Raw genomic sequence first — 17,052 nt, 5'->3', positions numbered from 1 at the left:
TGCTGCCACACAGGCTACTCCTGGACAGCAGCAGTGTGTGTTTTATGAGTGAGTGAGTGAGAAAGAGAAAGAACAGAGTGAGAAAGACAGAGATGAATCCTGTTGCTGCCACACAGGCTACTCCTGGACAGCAGCAGTGTGTGTTTTATGAGTGAGTGATTGAGAAAGAGAAGACAGAGAGTGAGAAAGACAAGAGATGAATCCTGTTGCTGCCACACAGGCTACTCCTGGACAGCAGCAGTGTGTGTTTTATGAGTGAGTGAGTGAGAAAGAGAAAGACAGAGAGTGAGAAAGACAGAGATGAATCCTGTTGCTGCCACACAGGCTACTCCTGGACAGCAGCAGTGTGTGTTTTATGAGTGAGTGAGTGAGAAAGAGAAAGACAGAGTGAGAAAGACAGAGATGAATCCTGTTGCTGCCACACAGGCTACTCCTGGACAGCAGCAGTGTGTGTTTTATGAGTGAGTGAGTGAGAAAGAGAAAGACAGAGTGAGAAAGACAGAGATGAATCCTGTTGCTGCCACACAGGCTACTCCTGGACAGCAGCAGTGTGTGTTTTATGAGTGAGTGAGTGAGAAAGAGAAGACAGAGAGTGAGAAAGACAGAGATGAATCCTGTTGCTGCCACACAGGCTACTCCTGGACAGCAGCAGTGTGTGTTTTATGAGTGAGTGAGTGAGTGAGAAAGAGAAAGACAGAGAGTGAGAAAGACAGAGATGAATCCTGTTGCTGCCACACAGGCTACTCCTGGACAGCAGCAGTGTGTGTTTTATGAGTGAGTGAGTGAGTGAGAAAGAGAAAGACAGAGAGTGAGAAAGACAGAGATGAATCCTGTTGCTGCCACACAGGCTACTCCTGGACAGCAGCAGTGTGTGTTTTATGAGTGAGTGAGTGAGAAAGAGAAGACAGAGAGTGAGAAAGACAGAGATGAATCCTGTTGCTGCCACACAGGCTACTCCTGGACAGCAGCAATGTTCTGTTTTATCTATGTACTTTCCAATAACGAAGACAGCAATATACACTGGCCTTTGATATAGCAGTCATGAGTCTCTTGTTGGGAAGGAAGGAATGTTTATTTAACAATGCACTCAACACATTTTATTTAGTTATCCATTCAGATGATTTGGTTTTTCTTGTTCCAACCAGTGCAATACAACTGGACAAAGGCTTTGTATGTGTTTTCCTGTCTGTGGGAAAGTACATATAAAATATTTCTTGCTGTATTAGGAAAAGTGAAGCGGGTTTCCTCTGATGATTACAAGTCAGAATTACCAAATGTTTGACATCCAATAGCCGATGATTAATTAATTAATCATTGTGCTCTGTACAGTGGTGTCATTAAACAAAACAAACTTTATTTTAATTAGTTATAAATATGGTATATAGGACCAGGGAAAGATGGAATAACATTCTGGTTATGTTACTTGTTACTTGTAGTAAGCTGTTTAGAAAGTAGTGTTTGAAACAGGTTATGTTACTTGTTACATTGAGTGCAGAATGTAGCAATGTAAAAGGTTGTTTTGAAAGTAGTTTCATTTAATTCATTTCAACTTATTTTCATGCTTATATCCAATTAAGGTTAAAGCACGCTGTCCTGGACACACACCTCAGCAATAGGACTGCAGTGGGTTAGTTGTTAGTGGTTAGTGAGAGAGAAGATGGTGTAGTGGTCCTATACCTACACATGGAGTCATTAAACCTCACTCTGAGTAGGAGCTGGTACCAGGTTGTGAACACTACCTGCCAGTGGGTTAGTTGTTAGTTGTTAGTGGTTAGTGAGAGAGAAGAGGGTGTAGTGGTCTTACACCTACCCATTGAGTTATTAAACCTCGCTCTGGGTGGGAGCCGGTACTGGGCTTTGAACCCTGTACCTACCAGCCTTATGCCTGATGACTTAACCATGACACCACCGAGGCTGTAGTAGTAAGTAGTTAACATGGTGGATCAGTAGGCGGAGTTACCTTTGCAATTCCAGCTAAGTTGAATCCCTTTCCAAAAGATAAATAAGCAATGTTTGGTTTCATTTATTTTATTTTCTGCGTGCGACTCATTAAAATGTTTTGTTGAATGTGATAATACCTTTTTCCTCCCCAAACGTTTCTAGGAATGTGGCAGAAACGGAAGCAGAAAAAGGGCTGAACCAAAAGCTGTTAGGCTAATCAAGGGACTTAACTCTAATATGACTGTAAATGATATCGGAGTTATCTTTCTTTTCAAGGTGCGCAGAATGCCCATCCACTCTGGTGTTGTAGGGCATGGGGAGAGAATTCTGCTACAGTTTTGGGATACGTCGGGACAGGAGAGGTATTTTGCATGCATCCTCGGTTTACACCTATCCCAGAGAAAAAACCTGAAATTCAGTGGGATCGAACCCCACTTACTGACCACCATAGTATAGATAGTGTAAACTAGAGAGAGTCGCACTGTGTGACATACTATAGAGGCACACGTGTATAGGGTCTCCACGAGTACTTGAGTACTCGGGCATGGGTCAAGTCCAGCAAGACTCGAGTCCGTTCACAGGCCTCGTGTACCCGTACAAGGTGGAATATAAGGATCAGCTACAATACAATGGGCAATGAGGACAATAATTCCAGCAGTAGATAATCAATGATATACGTTACACAATAATTATATGACAATGCACTAATTTCTCTTTTTTAAACTGGCCGTCTGTCAGTTACAACACTGAACATATCAGCCGGTTTCTAAGTGCAATACAATGGCATGATTTGGCATCCATGTTCAGTGCTGGAATTAAGATGCATAATGCTATTTTACTTTATTCCTCAGTCCCATTATCATCTAGTATAAGTGTCGGGTACTAGAGTCTGAGTCGAGTTTGATCTCCGAGTACTCGGAACTCGTGGAGACCCTACACATGTAACAACAAGGGTGATGATGTAATATCACGATGTTATATCACCTAGTCCTAGGTCAGTCAGTGCATGTGAAATATGATGTCATTTCGTCGTCTTCTAGTTGTGGTTGAATCATTCTGAGACTGTCCTTGTTATTCATAAAACAAAATAACAATAATATGGATAATAAAGAAATTATTACACTTGCACTGATTTTGCGAAATTGTGTCACATGTATTACCCTCGCTCTCGCTCGGGCAATACAAAATTCCTGACACTTGTTTTTTAAAATCAGTACAACACACAAGCTCTTATAATATTCTCTATATAACAGTAAATCAAATCCCATAGACATACATGTACATGTATAAAGGGCACAATATTTAACTTGAACAGCCATGCCGTTTGTGTGTCAGTTATGCTAGTTTTAATTCATACTAATCACCTGTAGCAGCCCCCGCAATTACTGACAGCAGTCCCCGCAATTGCCGATAACAGCCCCCGCAATTGCTGACAGCAGTCCCCACAATTGCCGATAGCAGCCACTGCAATTACCAATAGCAGCCCCTGTAATTGCCAACAGCAGCTCCTGCAATTGCCGACAGCAGCTCCTGTAATTGCCAACAGCAGCTCCTGCAATTGCCGACAGCAGCCCCGGTAATTGCCGATAGCAGCCCCCGCAATTGCCGGTAGCAGCCCCCGTAATTGCCAATAGCATCCCCTGTAATTGCCAATAGCATCCCCTGTAATTGCCGATAACATCCCCTGTAATTGCCAATAGCATCCCCTGTAATTGCCAATAACATCCCCTGTAATTGCCAATAACATCCCCTGTAATTGCCAATAGCAGCCCCTGTAATTGCCGATAACATCCCTTGTAATTGCCGATAACATCCCCTGTAATTGCCAATAGCAGCCCCTGTAATTGCCCACGGTAATGCCGGGGAGATTGTGGTGGAGTGTTTAATTCTCCACGGCACATTTGTTTTTCTGTGGACTATACATGTACATGTATATTCTGTCTGTTTTCCTCGGCATGTTTTTTGCAGGGGGAATTTTCATAAATGCATGAATTGCAGTAGGTTACATGGTAAACATTTAATGTTCTGAAGTTAAAAGTTATTAACTTAAGGAACAGCAGAAGTTTATTCATGTATTTGAAAATGATTTAAATTGATTGCGTTTAAAATGTGCTGAGGTGTCATTAAACAAACATTCCTTTTCCTTTCCAAATAGCGATAGTTTAAATGTGCTGAGGTGTCAATAACAAACGTTCCTTTCCTTTCCAAACAGCCATAGTTTAAAATGTGCTGAGGTGTCGTTAAACGAACATTCCTTTCCTTTCCAAATAGCGATAATTTAAAATGTGCTATGGTGACATCGAACAACTATTTCTTTTCTGTACAGATTTTTACCAGACTCCATTAACTGGGTAATAAAATTATATTAAAGCAATTTTTCTATAAAAAACCCCTGAAGTATAGTCCGTCCCATCATTCTATTAAAATGTTTTTTTTTGTAAATAATTTCAGTTTGGTTTGATGTAAGAATAAAAATAAAAGTGTTTTGGAAATAACACAAAAACCCCAACTATTTTTGTGTGCAGTTTACAATTCATTCGGCTCAGAAATAAATAACTTGTAGTAAATTCCATAGTATAAGAAAAAGATGTTCCCTGTGGGACGGACTATAGATGTCTGTACATTATGCATGATCCTAATAAGCATAACCTTTTTACCTGGGCGAGTCTCAAGATATTCTTTATTCAACCTCCGACTACCTGCAATTCAGGGGTGTCACCGATTGTGGAGACTGGTTCAACCTCAGACTACCTGCAATTCAGGGGTGTCACCGATTGTGGAGACTGGTTCAATCTCAGACTACCTGCAATTCAGGGGTGTCACCGATCGTGGAGACTGGTTCAACCTCAGACTACCTGCAATTCAGGGGTGTCACCGATCGTGGAGACTGGTTCCACCTCAGACTACCTGCAATTCAGGGGTGTCACCGATTGTGGAGACTGGTTCAAACATTTTTTTAGCCTCTGCGTAATCCGGCACTGTCTGTACCTCTGTCTGTTGATAGTGCTTGATTTGTGTTACAGCCAGTGCACCACAACTGGTATATCAAAGTCTGTGGTATGTGCTATCCTGTCTGTGGGATGGTGCATATAAAAGATCCCTTGCTACCAATGAAAAAATGTAGCAGGTTTCCTCTCTAAGACTATATGTCAAACTTATCAAATGTTTGACATCCAATAGCCGATGATTGATAAATGAATGTGCTCTTGTGGTGTCGTTAAACAAAACAAACTTTACTTTTTATACTTTCATTTGTTTAACAAATGTGTTGAATGTGTTTCTTGTTGCATGTTTAGCTTTGTAGTGAGACCACCTAACTACATACTATGAACAAGGGTGGACCCAGGAAATGATTTAGGGAGGGGCAAAAGAGCATATGGACCAACCCCTGGAAAGTTCACCTCAATAAATGTTTGGCATTTGTGGAACGAAATAAATTGTTAAAAAGGGTGTGTGGGGTGCACTTCAAATTTATTTAGAGGAGACAGCTCACTTGGTCCCCTCTTCCTTGGATCCACCCTTGACAAGTGTCCTCTTACCCTGTTCTGTTTATATGTGAGGTCACGGCTAGAGGGTACTCTATGTAACATATTGTCAATTTTCATTAACCAAACGGTGGCTGCACATACCTGTACGCAGGGCTTCTAGAATTTTATAAAAATTCACAAGACATGGGATCAGTGATTTTAAAAATGTACTACCCATGGTTAAAAAATCACTAGCCCTACTTGAAATAAACACATTTTAATTAATAGTAATAATCAGTTACATCACCTAAAGAGGGAGATAGAGTTTTAAAATCCTTAGATGCAGCATTTGACAAGGGTTTTTTCCCACTAGCCGTCGGGCTAGTTATAGTAGTTATTTAGTAGCCCAACACTGAATATCACTAGCGATGGGAGTGGGGCTACCATAATGTAGAAGCCCTGAATATGTTTCATAAATCTCACACAACAGACATTTTGTTTTGATCCTTTTGTGAGTGTACTCGTATCGTTAAAGATTTTAAACACACTAAAGGCATATTTTGTTCACTATTAGAGCCGTTTATGATCACTGAAATCAAACATTACTTATATTTTATTGTTTAGATTATCCATTTCCGTATAACTGAAGTTTTTCTGGTCATCCTGGTGTTTCTAATACCACAAAATGCATTTTTTTAGATTTTTAAAAATGCACATGTGTTTGAGAAGTAACGGTAATGGAGTCGAGTTTTGGTCTATTTTTAACAATATTTCACTGTTTCAACTTCACAGACTTTTTTTTTTTTTTAGTCTCTTGTAACATTATTCTAGCCAGTGCACCATGACTGGTATATCAAAGGCCGTGGTATGTCCTATCCTGTCTGTGGTATGGTGTATATAAAAGATCCCTTGTTGCTAAACGAAAAGATTAGGCCATGAAGTGTCAACAGTGGGTTTCCTCCCTCAATATCTGTGTGGTCCTTAACCATATGTCTGATGCCATATAACTGTAAATAAAATGTGTTGAGTGTGTCATTAAATAAAACATTTCCTTCCCGCTATTCAAGGATTTACGGTAGTTGGAAACATGTAAAACATGTAACTCATTCTTGAAACCCTGTTACACATGGAGTATCAAGGATTTGTATGAAATTTGATTATAGCTTTAAAAGTGACATTTGTTAAATCAACACTATAACATTCATGCTTTGATAAGTTTCTTGCTTTACGAAATAAAAAGGTGACATGCAGGTATTAGTTTACCGACGGTGGTGATGGTGTCAACTTTTGTGTTAAAGTTTAACATTAAAGTTTAGCGTTTTTGGTCGGTAAAGCATTTAATTCTGTGGAATTCTTGTTACAATCTAATGTCTTAATGGAGTTTCTTAACTGCTACTGTTGATCACTTTCAGATTTCGCAGTCTCACGACAGCATTTTTCCGTGATGCTATGGGCTTCCTATTGTTGTTTGACCTGACCAATGAGCAGTCGTTTCTGAACATACGGAACTGGCTGACGCAGCTACAGACTCACTCGTACTGCGAGAACCCCGACATAGTGTTGTGTGGCAACAAGGCAGACCTGGAGGAGCAGAGAAGGGTGTCTGATGAAAGGGCGAGGGAAATCTCAGAGAAATACGGGTCAGTTGTAGAGAATACGACATTAGGGAGGGGAGGGAGAGAAAAAGGGAGAGAGAGGGACGGAGAGAGAGGGGGGAGAGAGGGAGGGAGAGAGGAGGAGGGTAGAGAGAGGAGGATGGAGGGGAGAGAGAGGGGGAGGGGAGGGGAGGTAGGAAGAGGGGAGAGAGAAGGAAAAGAAGAGGAGAGAGATAAAGAGTGAGTGAAATCTCAGAAAAATACGGATCACTTATAGAGAATACAACATGTGGATTTTTTTATATCTTTTATCTACAAGTCTAAGCAAGGAAGAGGGAAGCAAGAGAGGGAGGGAGGGAAAGATGGAGGAGAGGGAAAGGATGGGGAGGGAGAGGGAATGAGGGGATGGGAAAAGGGATGGGGAGAGCGATGGAGGGAGAGACAGAGACAGAGAAAGTGAGAGAGAGATGGAGAAAGTGAGAGACAGACAGAGAGAGAGAGAGAGAGAGAGAGAGAGAGAGAGAGAGAGAGAGAGAGAGAGAGAGAGAGAGAGAGAGAGAGAGACACACACACACACACACACACACACAGATAGAGGGAGGAAAGAAAGTATGTGATGTGTGTGTATCTATTAAAATTTCTGTTAAATATAATTTATTTGTGCATTATTAATAGAACAATATTGTTATCTGTGAGGGCTTATAAAAGATACCTTGCTTTTAATAGGAAAATATGTTTCCTCTGAGTGAGATTTACGACAGGTTTGACATCCAGCAGCTGATGATTAATCAAATGTTTTGCTCATAAACTGTGTGCTGACTGTTTGATCTTTTATGTAATATGACAAATATTTATTTACATTGCAGAATTTTTATCCTTGTAAAAGAATGTTCCTGTAAAAATGTTTAGAAAATTTCTCTTTCTAATTCTTACAACATTTTGTTTGTTTTTGTTTCCAGATTGCCGTACTTTGAAACGAGTGCTGCAACTGGTCAGAATGTGTCAAAAGCTGTTGAGTGTTTGTTGGACCTGGTCATGACGCGAATGGAGAAATGTGTCGATAAATCGCATATGCCGTGGGGAGGTGTTCGGAACGGCCGGCTAAGCAAGGCGGAGATGGGGGAGACGAAAAATGAAGGGGGTTGTGCATGCTGATAAATATACCGTTGTTTATTTATTACTCTATTGTGATTGTGATAGCAACTTCATTAACACTGCCACGAGGCAATGGATGTTTTTATTTGAGAGTTTAAGTTTGGTGTCAGAATTGGGATGAAAAACGAAACTGGAACAAGAGTTTAGAAAACTTTGCACGGTCTTCGAAAGGAGGGGTTTACTGTGAGCTTTTCATCAAAAAACAAGGATGGAAACAGTTTTAGGGCATTCTGGAGAAATAGGGAGGATTTTCTAAAGGGGCACTGCCACCATTCCTGCCCCCCCCCCCTCTTCCACACAACTTCACTCATTGACCCAACCCAACCTCTTAGAACTGAAAACGTTTCTGCTGTTTTATCATTATCATCAGTAGCTAATTGATTTGTTTAATCATCAGCTATCAGAGATGCCAACTAATATGAATTTGCAGAATCATTATGAATTTAAAGCATAGATTACGCTATTATGATTGTCTTGTTCAAAATTCTGATTTTTAGAAAGAAAATCATAATTTCGCTTATTTGGTGTCAGATCGTATTTTGGAAGGCAGAAATGTTGTTAACACCGGAGAAATGGAACTTTTCCCCTCTTCACTGTCAACAATCATAGATTGGTTTCCTGCCTTGTTCTTTAAACTTATGGATTCTGAATAGCGAGCATAGCAAGCGTGGGCAATATAGAATAAACCAGTCTAGCAATCAGTTTTCCGAGCAGCCCCGATGTTTGCCGCTTGGGAACGGCCTTGAACTTGACTTCACTAAAATGTTAAAAAAAACGTGCTCCAGAGCCATTACTGATAACATTCCTATTTTGGGGAGGGGGTGGGGGGTGCCTATTTTTGAAGGCCTGGATTCCTATGACACTCCAACTAGGACTGGCATCTCTGAGCTATTGAATGTGAAAGACTGTAGGTCCTGAAGTTAATGCCATCATAATATTAATGCGAAACATTGTAGCTTGTGTTATTTGCATAAATAATATTACATATTTATTTCTAGACCGTCCTCGGTGGCATCGTGGCAGGCCATCGGTCTACAGGCTGGTAGGTACTGGGTTCGGATCCCAGTCGAGGCATGGGATTTTTAATCCAGATACCGACTCCAAACCCTGAGTGAGTGCTCCGCAAGGCTCAATGGGTAGGTGTAAACCACTTGCACCGACCAGTGATCCATAACTGGTTCAACAAAGGCCATGGTTTGTGCTATCCTGCCTGTGGGAAGCGCAAATAAAAGATCCCTTGCTGCCTGTCGTAAAGAAGAGTAGCCTATGTGGCGACAGCGGGTTTCCTCTAAAAACAGTGTCAGAATGACCATATGTTTGACGTCCAATAGCCGATGATAAGATTAAAAATCAATGTGCTCTAGTGGCGTCGTTAAATAAAACAAACTTTTTATTTATTTCTATGTTTTGTATACGCGTCCGACGTTATTAAAACAAAACCAACACAGATTAAAATTATATTTATAAAAGACAACTGGATAACAATTAATTGTAGGCCGGACAGACAAATTGTTCAATAGTCCAGCAGACCATGAGTTATCTCACTCAAACACTTTATAGGCACTAAACAGGTTAATTGATGTGTACACAGAAATGTTAATGAGCTGATCTCATTGAAGACGACTGTAACTCTGATTTAACAGAAAAGTACACAGATGTGTGTTGTTAGGAAAGTAATATTTCAAAAGGCGGCCACTCGCATTAATTTCATGTCACATTTTAGTCTGCACACCGTCACTCGCATTAATTTCATATCGCATTTTAGTCTGCCATGCAGCGTCACTCGCATTAATTTAGGGACGCATTAATTTCGGGATCTGCAGTAGTTGTTAACTTTGACACAAGTCTTCAGTTTTCAGTTTTTGTGGCAATCCTGTTGACCTAATAATTAAGATCAAATGCCATGCGAATCGATGCAGTGGGTAGGGCCTCCACAAGTTCAAAATATTGGACTTGAGTCCTCGAGGGTCAAACTCTGTTAGTTGATAACATCTTAAAAAGTGCAGCAAACTCAGGAATGTCCCTTTAACACAGGACAATTCAAATGGGGTGGGGTGGCCTTACACCGGGTTTATTCCCAAAATTTGACTGCTGTACAGATAGCCAGCCTTCATTAGCCAAAATTAAACACATGGCTTCTGTTTATATAGCCACTTCTATGTTAAGTGATAAAGACGACATATGCCCATTGCTGTTGTATTAATGCAATTCATCCTTGTACGCAATATTTAGCATAGTGTGTGTATAGTTGACTGGAACTGATCGCAAAAAGATCCTTGCAAAGTGTGGCATCAGGCAGTGCAGATCAAAACAGGAGATGTCAGAATGATCAGAAATTACTAAAACTGCTTTGTGTTTAATGCTATAGATTTAACTCAACAATGTCTTGAAGAAATCCAACATTATTACTGCTTTCAAAATGAAGTTTGCTAGTTAACTACAAGTAGGTTTATTCTGTACTGATTGAAAGAAATAAGGGATCACTCCTTTAGTAAGATGAAAGTGTGACTACAGCCAGAACATTTATGCATAGTGTTAGGAAGATAATTGTGTTACTGGTACTGAACTCCACATTACTGACATTCAGTGTTACTTTACGTATTTGTTTCTTATGAAAAGACTAGAACACATTGATTTGTTAATCATTGGTTCTCGGATGTCAAACATTTGTTAATCATTGGTTCTCGGATGTCAAACATTTGTTAATCATTGGTTCTCGGATGTCAAACATTTGTTAATCATTGGTTCTCGGATGTCAAACATTTGTTAATCATTGGTTCTCGGATGTCAAACATTTGTTAATCATTGGTTCTCGGATGTCAAACATTTGTTAATCATTGGTTCTCGGATGTCAAACATTTGTTAATCATTGGTTCTCGGATGTCAAACATTTGTTAATCATTGGTTCTTGGATGTCAAACATTTGTTAATCATTGGTTCTCGGATGTCAAACATTTGTTAATCATTGGTTCTTGGATGTCAAACATTTGTTAATCATTTGTTCTCGGATGTCAAACATTTGTTAATTTGACATATAGTCTTAGAGAGGAAACCGAGAATTTTTTTTTCCATTAGTAGCAAGGGATCTTTTATATGCATCATGCCTTATACAGGATAGCACATACCACAGCTTTTGATATACTGCTTACTATGAATACAAACATGTTACTAATAGTGAATTTTGTAGTCTTCAATACCACATATTCCACAATAGCTTTCTCAGCATCTTGTGTGACTGGTGGATTCTTTACACAGGAGGCTGCTTACTTGAGGTGGATATTTTAAGTGAAATTATCTATCATCTGACAATCAGTAGTCTATTTTTATCATCAAACAATCATTTGTCTAGTGTTCGTCAATAATTTTCAGCTATATGGTGTTTTTTTCATTATTTCTTTGTACATTGTATATATTTATTATATGTCTACTAAATATTGTTTTCATTTCTCTATTTCTCAGAACCAAGTTTCAAATGTTATCAAGTGCTAATTTTTTTTAAAATGCTTAAATATTTAATTCTAAAATATATTTATTATTTTTTTAATCTTCCATTGTTTAGTGTGATCTATTGTGTTTTTCGAATTGTGTATATTATATATTAACAACTGACATAATATTACTATATTTTGATTGTAAACATGTAATGTTACATTTGATTGTTACCTGTTATAATCTATTATTACTGTGTGTACAGTGACCACTTGGACTGTATGTATGTGTGTATATAACAATACTAGAATATCGAATAACAATATGGCCGCAATACAGCTCAACACTATACAAGTGGAACATACGTGGCAAACTAAGGCTATAACCATGGTACTGTCTATCTGTCTGTATGTCTGACTGTCTGTCTGACTGTCTGTCTGTCTGTCTATCGATCTATCTATCTATCTGTCTGTCTGTCCGTCTGACTGTCTCTACCTCTCTATCTATCTATCTACATGTATCTATCTACCTACCTACCTACCTACCTACCTATTTATTTGTCTTTCTGTCTGTCTGTATGTCTGACTGTCTCTACCTCTCTATCTATCTATCTATCTATCTATCTATCTATCTACCTACCTATCTATTTATGTCTATCGATATATGTATATATAGTGAAAACTCTCAAAACCGGACCCTTTATAAACCGGAATTCCCTAAAAACCAGACGTTTCACGGTCCTTTTTTAAAAATCAGTACAGAACTTAACCTGTCAAAACTGGATACCTCTTAACACTGGACATTTTACGTGTTCCAGAAGGTGTCTGGTTTAGAGAGGTTTCACTGTATATATATACTTATAGGATATTAAACGAGCTTCCATTTTGTATCATGTTTGTATCATGTTTATGTCCCGAGTGAAATAATTTCCAGTTGTTACGAGCTTCAGTTAAATTTATTTAACGAGGGACATAAACATGATACGAAATGGTAGCGAGTTTAATATCCTATTTATTACCCATAATCGATCTTAATTTATATCACTCAACTCGTTTGGTTGACGTTCCTGTAAGGTTGTACTGCGCCAATTGATGACGTCACGGAGTGTTACTCGCACTTGGCGTTATAGTGTGACGTCAGTCGTCTCACTTTGATATGTACCAATATATTTTTAACCATATGGGTAATAACTGTATATGTATATATTAACCACTTTAAATGTCTTTTTAATTGTATATGCCAGTTATGCATTATACATTAACGATTATCCATTTCGTTGATACAATATACATGGATATGATTTCTTACGCTCATAAAATGGGTTGCTTGGAACAACTCAAGGCTCCATACCACATTTATTGTGTCGTTACTAGCATATATAATATATAATTAATATAGTCCAGTTTAGGAAATGGGTGTTAATTTAAAAAATAATGAAGAATTGATAACTGCTTTTGTAACATTTGTCTTAACAATTACAGCTGGGTTGATGATTGTACCATTTAATTAAGCCAGTCTTTTGACATGGTGGCTGACTTTACAAAGCATGTCTTACACGTGTGTACTTCATACATATACAATGCTTAAACACCTACACTTAAAGCCGCACGCCCTAGTTCCATCCAGCAAAAATAAATTATAATTTGGTTAATCTACAAACCTGTAAGACACTTAGGTCACGTTTATATCGATAAATACTTAGCAACATTATTGATTTTAAGGGTTTGTAACGTTTTGTATTGAGACACTTACTTGTCTGAACTTTATTGTTACTGAAAATGTTCACGAACTGTGAAGAAAAATCTCACAAATGAACAACAAGCAAACGACAACAAATCGGATGTTGATTGCGCGAACCGTGCACGAGAAAACAAACCGAACCAAAATGATAACGGTCACGTGGTATACCAACGTCTGTGACGTTTACACAGGAAGATTCCCTCTAAAAATAGATTGGACCTCGCTTGCTTAACGTTTTTTTCTCGAGTGCGCGCGGCTTTTTAAGAAATACAAAAAATGCATTTCGTGGTTTTACAAACATCAGGATTACCAAAAAGCTAAATAATAAAATGTAAGTAAAGTGCAATTTTATTTGTGAAAAAATGGGTTTCATAGCGAAAAATAACGCCGTAATGGTTAACAACTAGCTGTAACTAGCGCGTGTCCCTTTAAGGAAGGCAGGGAACTCAATTTACGTGCCCATATCCCGAAGGTTCGGGCACGCCCACCCCGGACTTCGCCAGTGGCCAATTTTTTTATTTAACGACGCCACTAGAGCACATTGATTTTTTTATCTTATCATCGGCTATTGGACGTCAAACATATAGTCATTCTGACACTGTTTTTTTTAGAAGAAACCCGCTGTCGCCACATAGGCTACTCTTTTACGACAGGCAGCAAGGGATCTTTTATTTGCGCTTCCCATAGGCAGGATAGCACAATGGATGACTGGTCGGTGCAAGTGTTTTTACACCTACCCATTGAGCCTTGCGGAACACTCACTCAGTTTTTGGAGTCGGTATCTGGATTAAAAATCCCATGCCTCGACTGGTATCCGAACCCAGTACCTACCAGCCTGTAGACCGATGGCCTAACCACGACGCCACCGAGGCCGGTCTTCCGGGACGGGATAGTCTGCACTTAAAACAGTCTTCATAGATTCGTCTCTTTATCGTTATTGCTGTTACCAAGTAGCCACATTTCTAAGTGTGGTATGTGGTCACATGGAAATGGGTTACCTACGATTAAGTCTTGATTCCGTGTCAGTGGTTCTAACACGGGAGGTTTAAAGCTTGAACTACGCTTCAAAAAACCCAACAAAAAACCCCAACCAACAACAAAAAACAAACCAAAACAACAACCTTGGTGTATCATCACGAAAATCCGGCTGAGTTTAACCAGACCGAGCAGAAAAAACGTCTGTAGGACTGGTTCATGGGCTCCACATTAAACCAAATGGACACGTCGGAAACCAATCAAATAGTTCGCCAACGTTAGCGAAACGTTTGCTGGCTGAACTAAGGGCTGAGTTTAAACAGATTTTGGACAGAAATCAAAACAAAATCGTTGGTGTGAAATGTAATGTCCATTTAAGATCTCCATTTCCAAACCAAATTTAGACCATTAACAGGCACGGTGGAATCCCCCTACCCCACCCCCAATAATTCTGAATAAAAAATATTATTGGTAGTAAATCTTAACGCATAGATGAATTTTACTTGTAGAATGCAGGAAACTGCATTAATTTTTTTTTATATTTTTTAAAATTTTATTGGTGAGCATACCCCCGAAACCCGTAGAGACTTTGCTTTCCGCCCTCTATCTGTCGCCCCCCCCCCCCCCCCCCCCACCCCCCCACCCCCCCACCCCCATGTCTTCTTGCTTCCACCGTGGATGATTAATTGTGTTTGAACTGTCAACAAGAAATCGGGCTTGGTGTTACTGAATTATCATGTAATGTTTAATTTATAATTATACAAATGTTATAATATATAATTATATTATCAATTAATATACTCTCTTTATAAATATACTGTACATATTTCTATTAAATTCATAGAAATGTACACAGCATTTTAAAAATATTTACATTATTTTATGAAATAAAATATGTATGTATACCAACATTGTTTTCTGTTTCCAATTATTAGCCATTCTTAGTACGACTGGTTGATAGATAATAATGTGTTCGTCTAAAGGAAGGAAATATTTTATTTAACGACGCACTCAACACATTTTATTTACGGTTATATAGCGTCGGACATATGGTTAAGGACCACACATATATTGAGAGAGGAAACCCCCTGTTGCCACTTCATGAGCTACTCTTTCCGATTAGCAGCACGGGATCTTTTATATGCACTATCCCACAGACAGGATAGCACATACCACGGCCTTTGATGTACCTGTGGATGGAACGAGAAATAGCCCGATGGACCCACTGATGGGGGTCGATCCCAGACAGACCGCGTATCAAGCGAACGCTTTACCACTGGCTTCGTCGCGCCTTCCCTCCCTTGGTGAATACAATGGCTTATTTCTTATTCTAGCCAGCAGTTAACGCCTACCATTTATACTCTACACACAAAAAAACATGCAACATAAACTTCATAAATCTGAACCGACAAAACCGTTATCCGCGACCAAGAAAAAAGTTTGTTTTGTTTTATCATCGCTAGAAGATAATGGTTTAATTAATCATCAGCTATTGGTTGTGAAACGGATGGTAATCATCAGCTATTGGTTGTGAAACGGATGGTAATCATCAGCTATTGGTTGTGAAACGGATGGTAATCATCAGCTATTGGTTGTGAAACGGATGGTAATCATCGGCTATTGGTTGTGAAACGGGTGGTAACTTCGACACGTAGTCTTAACTTAAGTGTTGTTTGTGTTCAAGGATTAGAGGACATCGATTAATTAATCATTGGCTATTGGGTGTTAAAACATTTAGAGCCGAATTTACGAAGCCTGTTTGTGTTCAAGGATTAGAGGACATCGATTAATTAATCATTGGCTATTGGGTGTTAAAACATTTAGAGCCGAATTTACGAAGCCTGTTTGTGTTAAAGGATTAGAGGACATCGATTAATTAATCATTGGCTATTGGGTGTTAAAACATTTAGAGCCGAATTTACGAAGCCTGTTTGTGTTAAAGGATTAGAGGACATCGATTAATTAATCATTGGCTATTGGGTGTTAAAACATTTAGAGCCGAATTTACGAAGCCTGTTTGTGTTCAAGGATTAGAGGACATCGATTAATTAATCATTGGCTATTGGGTGTTAAAACATTTAGAGCCGAATTTACGAAGCCTGTTTTTGTTAAAGGATTAGAGGACATCGATTAATTAATCATTGGCTTTGTGTTAAAGACAGCTGTTTAAAGGGACATACACTAGGGTTTTTTAGAGCCGAATTTAAAGCACTAAAGTATTATTTTTCACCTAGACTCTAGTTTCATTGGCTATTGGGTGTTAAAACATTTAGAGCCGAATTTACGAAGCCTGTTAAGACACAGATGTTAATTAATCATTGGCTATTGGGTGTTAAAACATTTATTGTGTTCAAGGATGAGTCGATTATCATTGGCTATCGTAGTTGATATCGATTAATTAAATTGGCTATTATCCGAATTTACATAGGATTAAGGACATCGATTAATTAATCATTGGCCTAGAGCCGAATTTACGAAGCCTGTTTGTGTTCATTAGAGGACATCGATTAATTAATCATTGTATTTTAAGACAGAAGCCTGTTATATTAAAATGAGGGTTTATCCATCCTAGTTTATATAATTTATAAAATTTATCTACTGGGTGTTAAAACATAGAGCCGAATAAAGCAAAGACAGGTGTCATACTAGAATTATGGTTTCATTTTAAGACACAGATGTTATATTAAAATGAGTTATCCATCCTTGTTGATAGAATATATCTACATTAAACATCTACACAATAGAGTAAA

The 17,052-nt window shown here is 38.8% G+C and overlaps 1 protein-coding gene across 1 annotated transcript; it reads left to right on the top strand.

Moving 5' to 3' along the window:
• The first annotated feature begins 1,440 nt into the window (after positions 1-1,440).
• On the top strand, positions 1,441-9,166 carry LOC121373715 (ras-related protein Rab-27A-like). The gene is made up of 3 exons (XM_041500454.1): positions 1,441-2,303; positions 6,821-7,048; positions 7,963-9,166. Exons 1-3 carry the CDS (start codon positions 2,179-2,181, stop codon positions 8,156-8,158), a joined length of 549 nt encoding a protein of 182 aa, XP_041356388.1. The 5' UTR covers positions 1,441-2,178; the 3' UTR covers positions 8,159-9,166.
• The last annotated feature ends 7,886 nt before the right edge of the window (positions 9,167-17,052 follow it).

Source organism: Gigantopelta aegis, chromosome 5 (genome assembly GCF_016097555.1).
Source record: "Gigantopelta aegis isolate Gae_Host chromosome 5, Gae_host_genome, whole genome shotgun sequence".
In the NCBI taxonomy this organism is placed as follows: Eukaryota; Metazoa; Mollusca; class Gastropoda; order Neomphalida; family Peltospiridae; genus Gigantopelta; species Gigantopelta aegis.
Note: the sequence above shows the minus strand (reverse complement) of the source record. Positions and strands in the feature narration are given on the sequence as shown.

Bases quoted from the DNA above. Each gene is read 5' to 3' on its own strand.
- LOC121373715 (XM_041500454.1), top strand. From the start codon at position 2,179: ATGACTGTAAATGATATCGGAGTTATCTTTCTTTTCAAGGTGCGCAGA. The intron at 2,304-6,820 runs GTATTTTGCATG...GATCACTTTCAG, and splicing joins GATACGTCGGGACAGGAGAG to ATTTCGCAGTCTCACGACAG. The intron at 7,049-7,962 runs GTCAGTTGTAGA...TTTTGTTTCCAG, and splicing joins GAAATCTCAGAGAAATACGG to ATTGCCGTACTTTGAAACGA.